The 15118-nt window shown below is 40.7% G+C and overlaps 4 protein-coding genes across 4 annotated transcripts; 2 read left to right on the top strand and 2 right to left on the bottom strand.

Annotated features, from left to right (window-relative positions):
• Positions 1 to 1410: 1410 nt before the first annotated feature.
• LOC128707705 (beta-chimaerin) lies at positions 1411 to 3004 on the bottom strand. The gene is made up of 4 exons (XM_053802664.1): positions 2956 to 3004; positions 2196 to 2891; positions 1740 to 2129; positions 1411 to 1676 (listed from the first exon to the last, which is right to left on the bottom strand). The coding sequence occupies exons 1-4, from the start codon at positions 3002 to 3004 to the stop codon at positions 1411 to 1413; spliced, it is 1401 nt and encodes a 466-aa protein (XP_053658639.1).
• Positions 3005 to 4453: 1449 nt separating this feature from the next.
• On the top strand, positions 4454 to 4898 carry LOC128709571 (60S acidic ribosomal protein P2). The gene is made up of 2 exons (XM_053804578.1): positions 4454 to 4730; positions 4837 to 4898. Exons 1-2 carry the CDS (start codon positions 4454 to 4456, stop codon positions 4896 to 4898), a joined length of 339 nt encoding a protein of 112 aa, XP_053660553.1.
• Positions 4899 to 7102: 2204 nt separating this feature from the next.
• On the bottom strand, positions 7103 to 7942 carry LOC128710183 (putative ribosome-binding factor A, mitochondrial). The gene is made up of 2 exons (XM_053805227.1): positions 7928 to 7942; positions 7103 to 7879 (listed from the first exon to the last, which is right to left on the bottom strand). The coding sequence occupies exons 1-2, from the start codon at positions 7940 to 7942 to the stop codon at positions 7103 to 7105; spliced, it is 792 nt and encodes a 263-aa protein (XP_053661202.1).
• Positions 7943 to 8903: 961 nt separating this feature from the next.
• Positions 8904 to 12679, top strand: LOC128710493 (protein ROP). The gene is made up of 8 exons (XM_053805547.1): positions 8904 to 8931; positions 9734 to 9880; positions 9971 to 10126; positions 10633 to 10736; positions 11069 to 11217; positions 11315 to 12089; positions 12161 to 12345; positions 12460 to 12679. Exons 1-8 carry the CDS (start codon positions 8904 to 8906, stop codon positions 12677 to 12679), a joined length of 1764 nt encoding a protein of 587 aa, XP_053661522.1.
• Positions 12680 to 15118: the final 2439 nt, after the last annotated feature.

The following is a 15118-nucleotide window of genomic DNA, read 5'->3' as shown; positions in this document are numbered from 1 at the left end:
AATATTTCCGGCGTACGAGGTACCTGATGGAGGCAGAAGCGGAAAGTGAAGCGACCAATAAAAAGAAACATACAGCCTAACACCAAGTTCAAATGCGATCATACACGCGCCAAACGAAATATAGTGTACGGTTTGCACACACGGAAAAAAAGTTGTTAGATCGAGCTTTACGCCCCCGTTTAAACTCAGCTGACTTGAGAAACAGAGGACAAAATGAAATGAATTGAAGCTACCAATAATATCGATCAAGACAACATCGTTGGCGGTCATTGGATCTCGTTTGCTAGGACATTGCAAAATACATGGTTTGAATAATTGTAATGAACGCTTTACAACCAAGCGACCCCATTACAATTTAGCTATTGTATGATAAAATAGCTAACAGTTTGCTAAACAAATCAAGCCTGAGGGCGTTAATTGTGTTCGCCCGACTTCTGGTTCCTGCTGTGCGAATTATAATGACATATCCTTTAAAGTGGTTATATACGAAACAAATCAATTTTCATTGCTGTACTACGTTGGGTTGTAGCTTGTTGCTTTTGGGTTAAAAAGTAAAAAAAAAAAAAAAAAATATATCGTGCCTGACCGAGCAATAACCCTCACTTTGTCGTGGGTGTAATACTATGGGTAAATTGAAGGTCTACTCAAATGGTATTGATTGGTGTTTAGTTTATGCGAGCATATAATTACAACGCCTGCAATCAACATCCACTTCTGTCAGCCAGATTCAGCTATGTAGCGTATAGCATATTAGCTGAAGATCTGAGGGACGCATTGATTAACTAAAATTGATGTATTCAAAAGTGCACTCCAATAGTTAGCAAACTAAATGTTTAAGACTAGGGTCCTAATGCAACTGTATTTAGATGTCGTCGCCTCGCCTATACGCGCACTCAAGTTACTGGTTTTCGAATTGCTTTTATTACGTTTTGTTGTGGAGGTATTTGTGTCATTGTTGAGTACATTCTGTTTAAATAGATTCGTACATGCATACGTTCCAAATTTAGCGAAACTTAGCCTAGATAAATTTGTTTTTGTTTTTTTGTTTTTCTTTAATCCTACCCACTAAATGAATTTAATACCGAGTAATATTTTGTCTGTTGAACAGAAAACGTGCAATGAAAAGGCATATATTAGCATGAATTAGAAACGCAGAAGCTTGCATAAACACCTGATTGTCGTTACAGCATTAGGTACAAAATACACATAATGTAACCTATGTAAGGAATCATATGGAAACCATGAAGCTGTGATTAAAACTAACATTGAAAATAGAAATAGAATAAGGAAGCAAATGCTGTTGCAGCAATCTCCAGGATGCTGATGGGACATTCAATACATTCGTTCTGTATCTTAAAAAAAGGATTATTTTTGGCTACACTCCACCGAGCAGTATAGAGCTTACACGTGTTACAAAAATATTGCATGACAGTGGCTGATCAAGGCGGCCAGCATACCGATCTCCTGGGACAGATCGGTCATATGCTGCGGTGTTGCGATTAGTGTCGGTGCGAACACGGTGGCCAAATTGTGCTCGTTCATTTTGTTGATCGTGTGATGGGAAGCAATTCGGTTCAGATGCTCCAGAATGTACTTCAAACAGTGCAGATGTGCGGGCGGTAATGCTTTAACGGCGTTGCGCAACGCTATCACTTGTTCGCCGATAGATTTTTCTCCTGAAAACAAGCAACATATGCATTCACATTGCTAAGACCATTGTTTGGAGGTGTTATACTTACGCATAGATTCCATAAATAGTGGGAATGATTGAAACGTTATCAAAGGCACGGGTAGGAGCCTTAGGTAGAGCTTCAGCACACCGGCAATCACATTTATATTGCTGTACACCTGCCCCGAAACGTCCGCCTTCTCGCCATCCTTGTCTAATGCCATCTTAAGTGCTTCAATTTCATCCGCAAATCCCGATATACGGTAGATACCTTCCTGTAGCATGCCGTGGTTTTCCACCTCCTCCACGCACTTTTGGACGATAAATGGAATGCGACACTTGTGCGCTGTTACCAGGGTGGTTAAATCAACGCCAAATATTCCGCGCAACCGCTTCAGGTCGGGTACGCACTTTGCTGGTACCAGCTCGGAGCACTTAAAGTGAGCCATGAAACCACAGTCTAGGGGAGGAAGAAATCGTTAATGGTTTTGTGCCAGATGCAACAGATTCTATGGTTTAAACATACCATCACATTTGACTCCCTGCGAGGTAAACCCCCACAGGAAATTGGCACAAAACTCGCACCAATTCAAACCTTTGAAAGTGTGAGTCTTGAACGCATGCTGCTTTTCATACTCCGGATACGCATTGTCGTATGGATCTGATTTATCGTTCGACGCCTGATCCAATCCCATCTCACCGGTATCCCATTCGTCCGCTATTTCCGTGTCGGCCGTCTCTAGACTGTCTTGCACCATCGGCAGTTTATTCGGTTTGCTACACAACGAGCGTAGCTTCCGCCGATGAAGCGTCATGTACGGACTCTGTTCGTAGCATTTTTTGGTTTGACTCATCATTTCCTTCAAAATTGGGGCCGCATGCAAGCGCATGTAAAAATCCACTAATCCATCAGCCACCATCTCCTGGATGGTTTCGAACTTTTTGAAGTTCTCCCGCAGAAAGTGGCCTTTTTCGGGTGAATAAAATATTTTGAAATGTTTCGTTGTCTGCCCAAAACGCAGACTGAGCGTGTAGTAGTTATCTGCACCAGGGCTTCGTCGAACCAGATAGCTACCCTCCGGTTTGTCTTTCAGCATTAGTTCACACTCTTTGTGGCCCATCGTGCCGTGATACTCCTTGCCGTACCGGGTGGGTCCCATTATGTCGTCCCGCTCGCATAGCACAGGTTTCGGTGTGGGAGCGTCAAGCTGTATTTTATACACTGCAGAAGCAAACGTCTTTAAAATGAGCAATCACGAAAAGCACTACATGTACAATTGACTTACGCTCAGGCTTCCATACGTTCGGAACGGCCAGTACTGCATCTTTGGACATGTTCAAAATTAAAGACCGGAATTAACCCCGGCCGTGCCCATACGATTCATTTGTAAATAACAACAAATCTCAACAAAGCATCCTATATTTAGAAAGACAAAAGATCTGGGTGTCAATTTTGTATACCCAACAAGCAAGGTGAATTCCAAACAAGCAACCTAGGTGAATTTCAAATGAATTTTGAGTTCTGGTCCGATAGCGGCATAATATTCTTATTTACAATAAAAGTTAGCAAAACTGTATACATGTTTCATACAAATCAACAAATCACAACAAAGCATCCTAAATTTAGAAAGACAAAAGATCTGGGTGTCAATTTTGTATACCCAACAAGCAAGGTGAATTCCAAACAAGCAATCTAGGTGAATTTCAAGTGAATTTTGAGTTCTGGCCCGATAGCGGCATAATATTCTTATTTACAATAAAAGTTAGCAAAACTGCATACATGTTTCATACTTCTACAATTGTCAATGTAGATAATACTGTTGAATTTAATTTTGATATTTTACAGTAGTTAAAACGCTTTTACTAACACTATCAACTAAAACAATAATATCATAATGTGCATAATACAGTAATTATTAATTTTTAACTTGTGCTCTTAAAATGGTTTTTAGTGAGATTAATAGTTAATTTCAACTCATATTTGTAATAATAAATATTTAGATTATTAAATAGCATAGATTATCGCACCAATGCTTTGCAAACCGTGATGTTTGGTGGAATGGATGAATGGAAGCCGTGATGAATTTCTCAGGCCACATTATTTGCGTAACTCGAGAAAAGACTGTATTATGAAATTATTGTTTTAGTTGATAGTGTTAGTAAAAGCGTTTTAACTATTGTGAATTATAATAATTAAATGAAACAGTCTTATCTACAATGACAAATGAAGAAGTAATTAGACCCCTCAGGATCTCGCCATATGAGGACTTCCATCAGGCCGCTATCGGACTCGAACTCAAAATTCACTCGAAATTCACCTAGATTGGTTGTTGGGAATTCACCTTGCTTGGTGGGTATAGACAAAAATGTACTTGGGCACCTGGTAGTCGGTGAGTTGTTTTGAAAGGTTTTCATTTGATGCGTTGTTTGGGGTTAACTTTTGTAAATGCCTTAAACATATTTCTAAATATAGTTTTAACATTATAATTCGTATTTCACAAATAATCTTTCAAAAAATAAAATAAATCCCAAATGCTGGATAGATTTGAACTTTCCGCCAGATGGCATTGCTGTCGCTCCACAGCAGCTGTCACTTGGCACTTCCGACAGGCCTCACGCTTCCTCTTTTTGTAAACTGCTTGAGTCGATAGGACGTGTATTTCATTTGCTGCTCACGTTTCGTGTCGATCTGACTTAAAAGTAAGTAATGGTGTTACCTTTTCTCGCTTCGAGCGATGCTAAACTCACCGATTACACTTTTCGTCGTGTTTTAGTTTTGCCAAAATGCGTTACGTAGCTGCATACCTGCTGGCTGTTCTGGGCGGTAACGCCGCTCCATCCAACTCGGACATCGAGAAGATCCTCAGCTCGGTGGGCATCGACGTCGATTCGGCCCGCGTCACCAAGGTGGTGAATGAGCTGAAGGGCAAATCGATCGAAGAATTGATTGCTTCCGGACGCGAGAAGCTGTCTTCGATGCCGGCCGGTGGTGGTGCAGTTGCTGCTGCTCCTGCTGCTGGCGGTGGTGGTGGCGCTGCTGCCCCGGCAGCCGAGAAGAAGGGTAAGTTCGACCCGGCACCGGAACGTGGTTGTTAAGGGGTTCCCTGTTTCTTTGCATTCAATCAATCAAATGTTACTAATGGAATTATTGTTTCGTTAATTTACAGAGGAGAAGAAGGAAGAATCGGAATCCGAAGACGAAGACATGGGCTTCGGTCTTTTCGAGTAAAAGGTACGTTTAAGTGTAATTTTTGTAACACGTGTGTTAAAAATGATGAATTATCCCAATACCATCTTTCGAATGATAGAGATGATTTTAAAGTTCTTTATATCTGATGTTTTCACCGTTAGCGGTATAAATACGTGTAGTGAACGCATGTGAGTAATCGAAAGATTATCTTTTCCATTTCAGTTTATTACTGCGTCACATTCAATTCAACTGCACTATATCATGGGGATATAGGTAAGTTTTTCAAATGTTTTCCTTAAATTCTCTGTTCCTTAATGATGATATAATCATCTTATAACCATCTTTCGAATGAATGTTGTTTGATTTTAATATGTACCTCACTGATACAAGTTTCCGAGAAGCGTATATTAAACCATGCATTGTCAATGTATAAATCTAACGGATTTCTTCCGTGCCCTCTCTTTTCAGCTATCAACAAAACCAACGGATTTGCATCATTATTTACAGTGCGTGTAATGATGTAGATTGGGTATTGTGTACAAAATGCGTGACTTAGGAATAAATTTTCATTTCGAAAACTACCACACTCCTTTCCATTATTCAATTCTTTTCCGATTTGTTTACGATAGCTTTATTTAAGAAACAATTGCTAGCATTTCTTTTCGATCAATATTAGGTTAGCTTTTCAGGGAACATCGCATACAATCTAAAGTAATTTGAACATGCCACACACGAAGACAATATCGGCCCATTCGGATCTGTTCCAGGAAAAGGTAATTATGTATGCCTTTTTGTAAATCAATTATTAGCAAGTCTTCCTGGGATAGTTATCTTTTACTTTCCAGAAGATGAAGATGGTGTACCTGATTGATCGTGGACTTTTGAATATCCCTGTTATATTTAGCAGATTTTCTATTGTATAATTTCAGGCTAGTACCGTACCGTCTTATCCTGTAAATTAGCATCCTAAAATGTTATAATCTCACATACACTGAAACGGACGGCGGAGGATGGTTTCAAGACTTTCAGTTCGAAAGGTAAGTGTAACATTCAACATATAATTTATCACACTTTGTATGATGATTTTTTTATTACTATCTTTCGGGTATGATATTTTAATGATTCCAACAACATTTACTGACCTCATTTATCATACAACCAAGGTGTGAAACGAGTTAGTGTAAATTGATAACAGAAAACTCTACTTTATTTCAGCGTGTACTTCACCGTTCTTTTATTCCGATTACTTGCAACCTTGCAATCGACGCAACCTGGTATAGTCTCAGAAAGAAGGTACTTTTTAATCAATTTAAACACACGTGTTTTTCATGTATTTCGAATGATGATTTTTTTATCACTATCTTTCGGGAATGATATTCTAATGATTCCAACAACATTTACTGACCTCATGTAACATACACATCGCAGGGTGTGAAACGAGTGGCGCTAAATTTATAAAAGAATATTCTACTTTATTGCAGGGTGTACTTCGACGTTCTTTTATTCCCACTTCTTGCATTGACGCAACCTGGGATAGTCTCAGAAAGAAGGTACGTTTTAATCAATTTAAACACATGTTTTTTATGTATTTCGAATGATGAGTTTGTTACTAATCATCTTTCGGGTATGATATTCTAATGATTCCAACAACATTTACTGACCTCATGTAACATACACATCGCAGGGTGTGAAACGAGTGGCGCTAAATTTATAAAAGAATATTCTACTTTATTGCAGGGTGTACTTCGACGTTCTTTTATTCCCACTTCTTCCATTGACGCAATCTGGAATAGTCTCAGAAAGAAGGTACGTTTTAATCAATTTAAACACATGTTTTTTATGTATTTCGAATGATGAGTTTGTTATTAATCATCTTTCGGGTATGATATTCTAATGATTCCAACAACATTTACTGACCTTACTTAACATATAAAACTGTGCAATGTGTTGCGCATGCCGGTAATGTAAGATAGTAACAGGAATATTCAATCTTTTCTCTTTCAGTTGTTTGGTACCGCTGGCGACTTCCTGACGAGTTAGGAAACCAATGTCTGCAACATCCGTTTCCCAGTCCTTTGATTAACTCTTCTGACAGGTATCAGTATACTTTAATTTAAATTTCATTCGCGCAATAAATATCAAACATAATACCAGTAATAAACCTTTATTACAACAACTATTACGCTCATCTTTTACTATAATGAACAGAGCGCACCATGGTGCATCAAGTCCAGTGAAAGAAATCATTTTTTACTATCTTTGGATGCCTTCTGCAGTACTGCAGCTTCATCGCGCTTCTTTTGTGTTTCTTGGTGCATTTTCCACGCTTTGTTCGTTTTGTCGACAGACTGCCGAATTCGATTCATGATTTGAGCATGATCAAGCCCCAGAATGTCGTGTTTCATCTCGGGCTCACGCAAGCCCTGCTCTTCACATCCCGGATGGGAATGTTCCTGATCGTATTCTTCCGTTCCGTCCTCGCCATAATCCGCCTGCTTGAGCAAACTGTTCAACAAACCTTCCACATAGTATCGCTTATCCTGCACGAATGTCAGCTGCGGAACTTCGCCCATCAGTCGTAGCTGCGACAGTTCATGGCGTAAGCGAAATGAGAGCGGCTTTAGGATACCGTCAATTTTTACGTCCTTATTGAGATTGGTTGAAAACCAATAGATGCTTGCCTCTCGAAAATCAGGAGCTACACGTACACGCGAAATCTGTATTCCATATCCGTAGAGATCGCTGGCAAACGATCCAGTTGCCATAAGGTCGGTGATATTTGTCATAAACAGCTTGTTTAAAACCGCTATGCGACGATTGGATTCCTTGCCCTGGCGATTGCTGCTGGCAAGTGATTTGGCCGGCATAAGTTTGGGGCCATGGTCGTTTGTTTCATCGTAGTATCGTTTCTTCTTCGATTTATTGCCATTCATCAGCTTGTTGAGCACCTTTGCAGCCTTCGTCGAGGACGCACAAAGGGTGCTGCTTGTAGAGAAAAAGCAAGTTGAGGCAATTTTTATCTAAAATATGAAAAATGAATTATTGTGTTGTTAGTTAATCCAGTTCACTAAATTAGGTACCATGGTGAAGGAGGAACTATGAAACACAGATCCCTTCTAGCGTTAAAGCAGGATCAGCTGTGCACCAAGTGCAATCACCGTTTAGTCAAGACAACGAATTCCATTCTGCAAAAATAAAAAAAATAAATTGTTAATTGCGTCCTAGAAAATCTTCAGTGCAGAATGAATTATTTCTAGATTTGTTTGTGTGTTGTGTATTCTTAAAAAGAGTGTTCACTGTTGAAGCGAATTACGATTCACATGAGAGATGAATGGAATTATTCTTTTGAAAATGTACAACAATTAAAACAGCTGTCAGTGAGGTAAAGCAACAGAGATTAATAGGAGACACAGAGGCAACCGAACGATAGAGACACGGCGAAAATAGATTAAAATATCTACAACCAAACTAACAAAATGGGACATGTACACGTTTCTTATTATGCTGATACGAACACAGGCAATATATCGCTTTGGATATCTTTTTGAAATTCTACTTCACTATTAGGGTTTCACCCTTTGTTTAATCGTGCAACTGTTGCAATATTTGAGTATGATATAATGCATTAAAATAAGAACGATTCTCACATCGCGCCCGCGTGCCAAAAATTTGCTTGTCAACAAAAATAAAATTCGAATCACGTTGTCAACTTTTCAAAACAATGGAAAACGTGTAGGGATGGTCGTACCGGATTGGAATGGAGCTGACCTATAAAATCTATATGATCCTTTGGAATAAAATTAAAGCACTCTTTTCAAACCATAAGCAATGTAAAATAAAGCAAAGAAATATCCAGATTGATGCATTGCGCTATTAATTTTGAATTCATAATTTCTGCTCAACAGAATTGTTCCGGAACGGATCGGAAAAGCGCAATGACAGTTGTGACAAGAACCATAGCTCCAACATAGAGCGCCCATCGCTAGCGACTGATTACTCAGAAAAAGTAAAGTTAAAGGCAAAGCTGAAGTTGTACAAGCAAAAATGGCTCTGAAACTACTGGTTGGCCAAAGTGAGTAATTTACCGTACATTTGTATTTAATTATCACACGAGTAGAAAGTGACGCACAGAACTAGTGTGCCGTGAAAAATAGGGTGTGAAAATCCGTATTGCGGCTCATTGCAGAGCAGCAGACCGTCATCCGCAGTGCATACCGCAGAAGCGAACGCCCCTCCCGTTTCTGTGACGAAAAGTGTGAAAATGTTGACGGTCCTGCGGGTAGTAGTGGGTGGATGCACAATTAGTCATACGCATACGGAAAGTGGTCACCTTTTCTCACACCCTGACGAAACAAGGTTAAAAGTCTGCAAATGTCCAATAGTATGATTTTGCAGGCGGGCAACTATTTACACAGCAACAATTTCCCGTCGCAGGGAAAGCGCTGGAAAGGGTGACTATTTTTGGGCAAGACAACGCAGAAATTTTGTACCTTTGATATCGATTTTTTGACTGGGCTTGCGCACCACCAACAACAAAAGAACTGTATGATGTCAGAACGTAGGAGAACAAGTACGTGCCGATGGAGATTTCAAGCGTATTTTATTGCGATCCCTTCAACCCGCAATACGCACTCCATCAAAACAATGGCTGGTTTTGTAAAGTGTAAATTGTACCATTTTACCCACAGATTGAAGTAGGTTCTTGTGTGTAACGACCCCAGTAGGCTGTTCCATCCATACTGCACATCAAACATGACCTTCGTCAAAGTGTTGATGGCTGAGAGGTTTTTGTTTGAGACATCCTACGCACATCCATCCTGCAATGTTGCTTTGATACTCTTCTTCATTTGTACATTTGTTGCCTTATTTTGCAGAAATTATGAATGAAGTCGTCCGTAGCAAGACAAAATCGGACGGCAAACCCGGCACGGAATGGAGAATCCTCATTGTCGACAAGTTAGCCATGCGTATGGTTTCGGCATGTACGAAAATGCACGAAATCAGCGCCGAAGGTGTTACCTGTAAGTAAAGACGTGCCATACAGTCAATCCATTAAAAGTCATTCCCCAATATTAATTGCAATAATAATATTCGTTCTCTCCCGTATGCAGTGGTGGAAGACATCAACAAGAAGCGAGAACCACTGCCAGCAATCGAAGCGGTATATTTGATCACACCGTCGGAGGATTCGATTCGTTTGCTGATGCGAGATTTTGAGAACCCGGCCAAACCAACGTACAAAGCGGCTCATGTATTCTTTTCCGAGGGTAAGTATGAATAGCACTAGCAAACTAGCGTAGTTGCGTTGAAAGATGGCAATTTTGAAACGCGGCACAAAACGCTACGATAATGATGAATTCTGTTCCGTCTGTGTCATGTTTCCCAGCTGTGACAGAAGAGTTGTTCGATATACTGCGCAAGGGCACCGTAGTAAAGTTCATGAAAACGTGCAAAGAGCTGAACATTGCATTCATTCCGTACGAAGCGAAGGTGAATATAAGCTCGGTTATGTTTTGTTTTGCTATTGCGGCGCTTTTTCCGGCTTGGCGGAACTTCGCGTCAAAACTAATCCATCTCACCCAGCCCACATCGTACTAACAGGGGGTGGTATGAATGCTTCATTGAAACAGATAACAGTCTTCAAGTCGGTTTAATATGCCATCTTCACTCACTACTAATTGTCTTTACATAATTATGGCTACCAGATGAAATAATAACTTCACCCATCATTTTATTCCCCGTGTGTGTGTGTATGTCTGCAACCCCATTCCAGTATGTCCGGAGGAGCTGTTCAACGATATCTGTAAATCGGTCGTATCGAGAAAGATTAAAACGTTGAAGGAAATCAACATTGCTTTTCTGCCGTACGAGTCGCAGGTGTGCTGAGTTTTGGGATCATTTACTAATCTGTTGTAGCATTGTGTTGTTTTTGTGTTTAATGCACTCTTTATTTTAAGCTTGTTTTCTTTAATATGATTTGTACGATTAATTTATTAATTTAATGCCGTAATTTGTATTTGCAGTTCTATCTGTAGAGCATTATCAAATTAAACACATTCATGTCATCAATTATCATCTCATGTATATAAATCCTTTACAAGTGGTACCAATATCTTCCTTCGATCATTTGTTTGTTTATATCGTCGATGATCTTTTTTACAATACATCTAACAGTATATTGTTTCCTTACCTGTCCCGTTCGCGATAAGGTCTATTCACTTGACTCGCCTGTCACCTTCCAATGTGCGTATTCGCCCGCACTTGCGTCAGCCCGCAGCGGTAATATGGAGCGCATTGCCGAACAAATCGCCACCCTGTGCGCTACCCTCGGAGAATATCCGTCCGTACGTTATCGAAGGTATGACTCGAACGAATATGCAACAATCTGCTTAAAGTATTATACTATGGTAAGCTTATCAATTTGTTTTTGTTTGTTTGCTTCTTTTATCTTACAGCGAATGGGATGGTAACGTCGAACTGGCCCAAATGGTGCAGCAAAAGCTTGACGCGTACAAGGCAGACGAACCGACGATGGGCGAAGGCCCGGAGAAGGCACGCTCGCAGCTGTTGATTCTCGATCGTGGCTTCGATTGCGTTTCGCCGCTACTGCACGAGCTAACGCTACAGGCGATGGCATACGATCTGCTGCCGATCGTGAACGACGTGTACAAGTTTATACCGTCACCGAATGCGGCCGAAAAGGAGGTGCTGCTGGATGAGAATGATGATCTGTGGGTCGATTTGCGCCATCAGCACATTGCGGTGGTGTCGCAGAGCGTTACACAGTATCTGAAATCCTTCACCGAATCGAAGCGTCTGACGCAAAGCGAAAAGCAATCGATGAAGGATCTGTCGCAGATGATCAAAAAGATGCCCCAGTACCAGAAGCAGCTGTCGAAGTACTCCACCCACCTGCATCTGGCTGAGGATTGCATGAAAGCGTACCAGGGCTACGTGGATAAGCTGTGCCGCGTAGAGCAGGATCTGGCCATGGGTACGGATGCGGAGGGCGAAAAGATTAAGGATCATATGCGCAACATTGTACCGATCTTGCTGGATCAGAATGTGTCCAACTATGACAAGGTGCGTATCATTGCGCTGTATGTCATGATTAAGAACGGCATCTCGGAGGAGAACCTCACGAAGCTGGTGACGCATGCACAGATCGACCAGAAGGAGCGTGAAATGATCAACAACTTGACCCATCTGGGCATCAACGTGATTGCGGATGTAAGTAGTCCTTTTTTATTGTACTAAGATTCAAACATTTTAACGAATTGTTTCGTTGATGGGCGCTTTAGGGCAACCGTAAGAAACCGTATACCGTACCGAGAAAGGAACGTATCAACGAACACACCTACCAAATGTCTCGCTGGACCCCAGTCATCAAGGACATCATGGAGGATTCGATCGACAACAAACTGGACGAGCGCCATTTCCCATTCCTAGGTGGCAGAAAGATGGCCGGATTCCATGCGCCAACCAGGTGAGTTGTGAAGATCATGCACGATCGCGTTCCAGTGCTACATACGGCGCCGGTTAACTAATTATGTACGTTTGGTTATTCATCTCGTTTCTGTTGCGACCGCAAAAGCAGTAGCGCACGCTACGGCCATTGGCACAAGGATAAATCGCAAACGGCGGTGAAGAACGTACCTCGGCTGATTGTGTTCGTGGTCGGCGGTTGCAGCTACTCGGAGATTCGTTGCGCGTACGAAGTTACCGCGGCGGTTAAGAACTGGGAGGTGTACATCGGTTCATCCCACATCCTTACACCGGAAACATTCCTGAGCGATCTCGGTTCACTGAACAAGGAATAAGCTGTTCAGATCGGTACACGCTAATGCAGGTTTTGTTTTTTCTTCGGCTAGCTTTACTCGTGATCCTCAGATTCGGAGTGTGTAGTGTTCCTCTTTATTATTTTTTTGAATGACAGAACAAAGATATCGTATTTAACGCGTTGCAATCGGAGGTTTTCAACTGTTCATAAGAGTTGGTTGGGTTGTGTTCTATAACCCAAACAGAATACATGAATGGTTTGGGAGTTAGATTTGAGTAAATTTGGCCAATTTGGCAGGCATAACTTCAACGCCCCCCGGTCTGAGGAATGCATCTGCATAATAATCAATGAAACAATCCTATTTGTTTATCTGTTAGCATTTTCATTAATTTAGATTACTTAACAGTACATTCCTTTGGAAAGGAAAACGAATGTGATTAGTTTAAGCGTTTGTTTCCGATTTACGAGAACTCGTGGTGCATAGCTAATGCATTGAGGGCACGCATATTGTTACATAATGGTACTACTCCTAACGTATGTTTAAGGAACAACGTGCAACATTTTGGCGATTGGCGAACTGCACCGGCGGTCGGACGCAAAGTTTCTCAAAATGTTGTTCTTTTCTCTGTTGACACATGTTGCATGCATATATATATATATATATATAAATATGGTTTTTAAAACGTTTATTTTAGGAGATTGTGTTTTTAACAACCGTACATAATGATCTTAGCCCAATTACATCGCACACAGAAGTGTGGTATTGTTTTTTATACTTATCATTTTAACAATTTTGCTGTGTTGCAATTCGTTGTATACTTTCGAGTGATCGTATAAAGTATTAGAAAACGGGAAAGTATATTCAAAGCAATGTAACGGAAACAGCAAACCCGGCGTGGAGGAGTAACGAGTGGTAGACGAACAAAGATATTTAAGCGGTCTTGACCAAGCAAGCTCATACAACACACGATGTCACATTAGCATAAATTTACACCAGATGAGAAAAAAAAAACAACAAAGAAATCACAACTCTCCAAACACTCAGCAAACATATATAGACATGAAAAGCGTTCGTAATATATAGCGTTTAGGGCGAGCTGGAAAAGCAGCAAGAGAGTTATGCTAAATTATTAATTAGTTTTAAAATTCCCATCTAAACAACGTTGCATTACGAAGCATTGGACAGATATAGAGTGGAGTTATGAAACGCGCAGAAGCTTCATATGCTCAGTCAGCGTGAATGTTCTTACACATTGGTGCACGTGGCAAGCATTTGCTTTCGATTTGGCAAACAAAATGAAGGTGAATAATCGGTTTTTCCAATCGCTAGGGATAGGGAAACGCAAAAAACAACAAACCAAGACGCTTGAAATTTGCGATAAAAAAACAAAAGCATAAGTTTAACCAAACGGCATTGGCTTCGTTCAACATCGTATCTTCTTGCGAAGTATCTAAAGCGAGTAAATGAGAAGGACCCGTTGTATAAAATGATCACGTTGAGGCAAAAAGGGTACACATAGCCGAAAACCAAAAGAAAAACACGTTTACCTTACCTATATTTATCTTCTACTCGTAATATGGCGTATGCGGAACCATTGTTTCTTGTGAAAAATCCACGATAATAACGTTCAATCTCTATTAGCGCAGCACCGCTGGCACGAAATGATGCTGTGCGCGGGTAGCTGAGAGGAAGCATGAAACAAAAACACAATAAAACAACTCTATACAATAACAATGGTTTTGCTTGTGATTCGGGTGGCCGATGGACAGCAAACAGCAAAACACACAGTACACACAAACCTGTACACATCACTTCTATCTATATATCTTCGAGCGTTCAATTATTAAGCTAATAGCATATTTAACATACACTCTTGTGCATTTTAGGAAGGATCAACGCGAAGAAAGAAACCACAAAACCTTCCCCGACAAACAGAACACCATCTCCCACGCGGACAAAGTGTATCGAACCCCGCCACGCAGGCAGGCGCAGGTGCAAATGTGCTAAAGAGCGGTAGTAACACACAATAGAAGTACAATGAAAAAGGCAAAAGAACGAAGCTAAAGTGTATTTGCCTAAAAAAAACGGGAGAGAACCTGCAAAAGCTGTAGATGTATTACTCGCACAGCAACATAGCTAAAACCGACCCCACCAATTACAGTAACTTCTTCTGGGGTGAAATTGCCCACACCCCGAACAACCGCGGAAGGAGTTCGCTGGTACGGTTTCTATACGTTGATTCTTCGCAAAAACAAAACGAAACATGATACAAACGTTTAAAAGGCAAGTAGGCAAGAACGATAAGAAGTTCTAGGAAAGGGAAATGGCTCGAAAACAGGACGAGAAAATTGGCTTGTATTTTAGTTGTATTTTTGGCTTCCTACCGTTTTCTCCAGTTTCATAGCATAGACAATTACATTTAATAAATATTTATCCAAATGAGCTCGTGCGTTTGTGTGTGGTATCTATTTGTTTGTC

The sequence above is a fragment of the Anopheles marshallii genome, chromosome 2 (assembly GCF_943734725.1).
Source record: "Anopheles marshallii chromosome 2, idAnoMarsDA_429_01, whole genome shotgun sequence".
Taxonomy (NCBI): Eukaryota; Metazoa; Arthropoda; class Insecta; order Diptera; family Culicidae; genus Anopheles; species Anopheles marshallii.
This window is presented reverse-complemented; position numbering and strand designations above follow the sequence as displayed.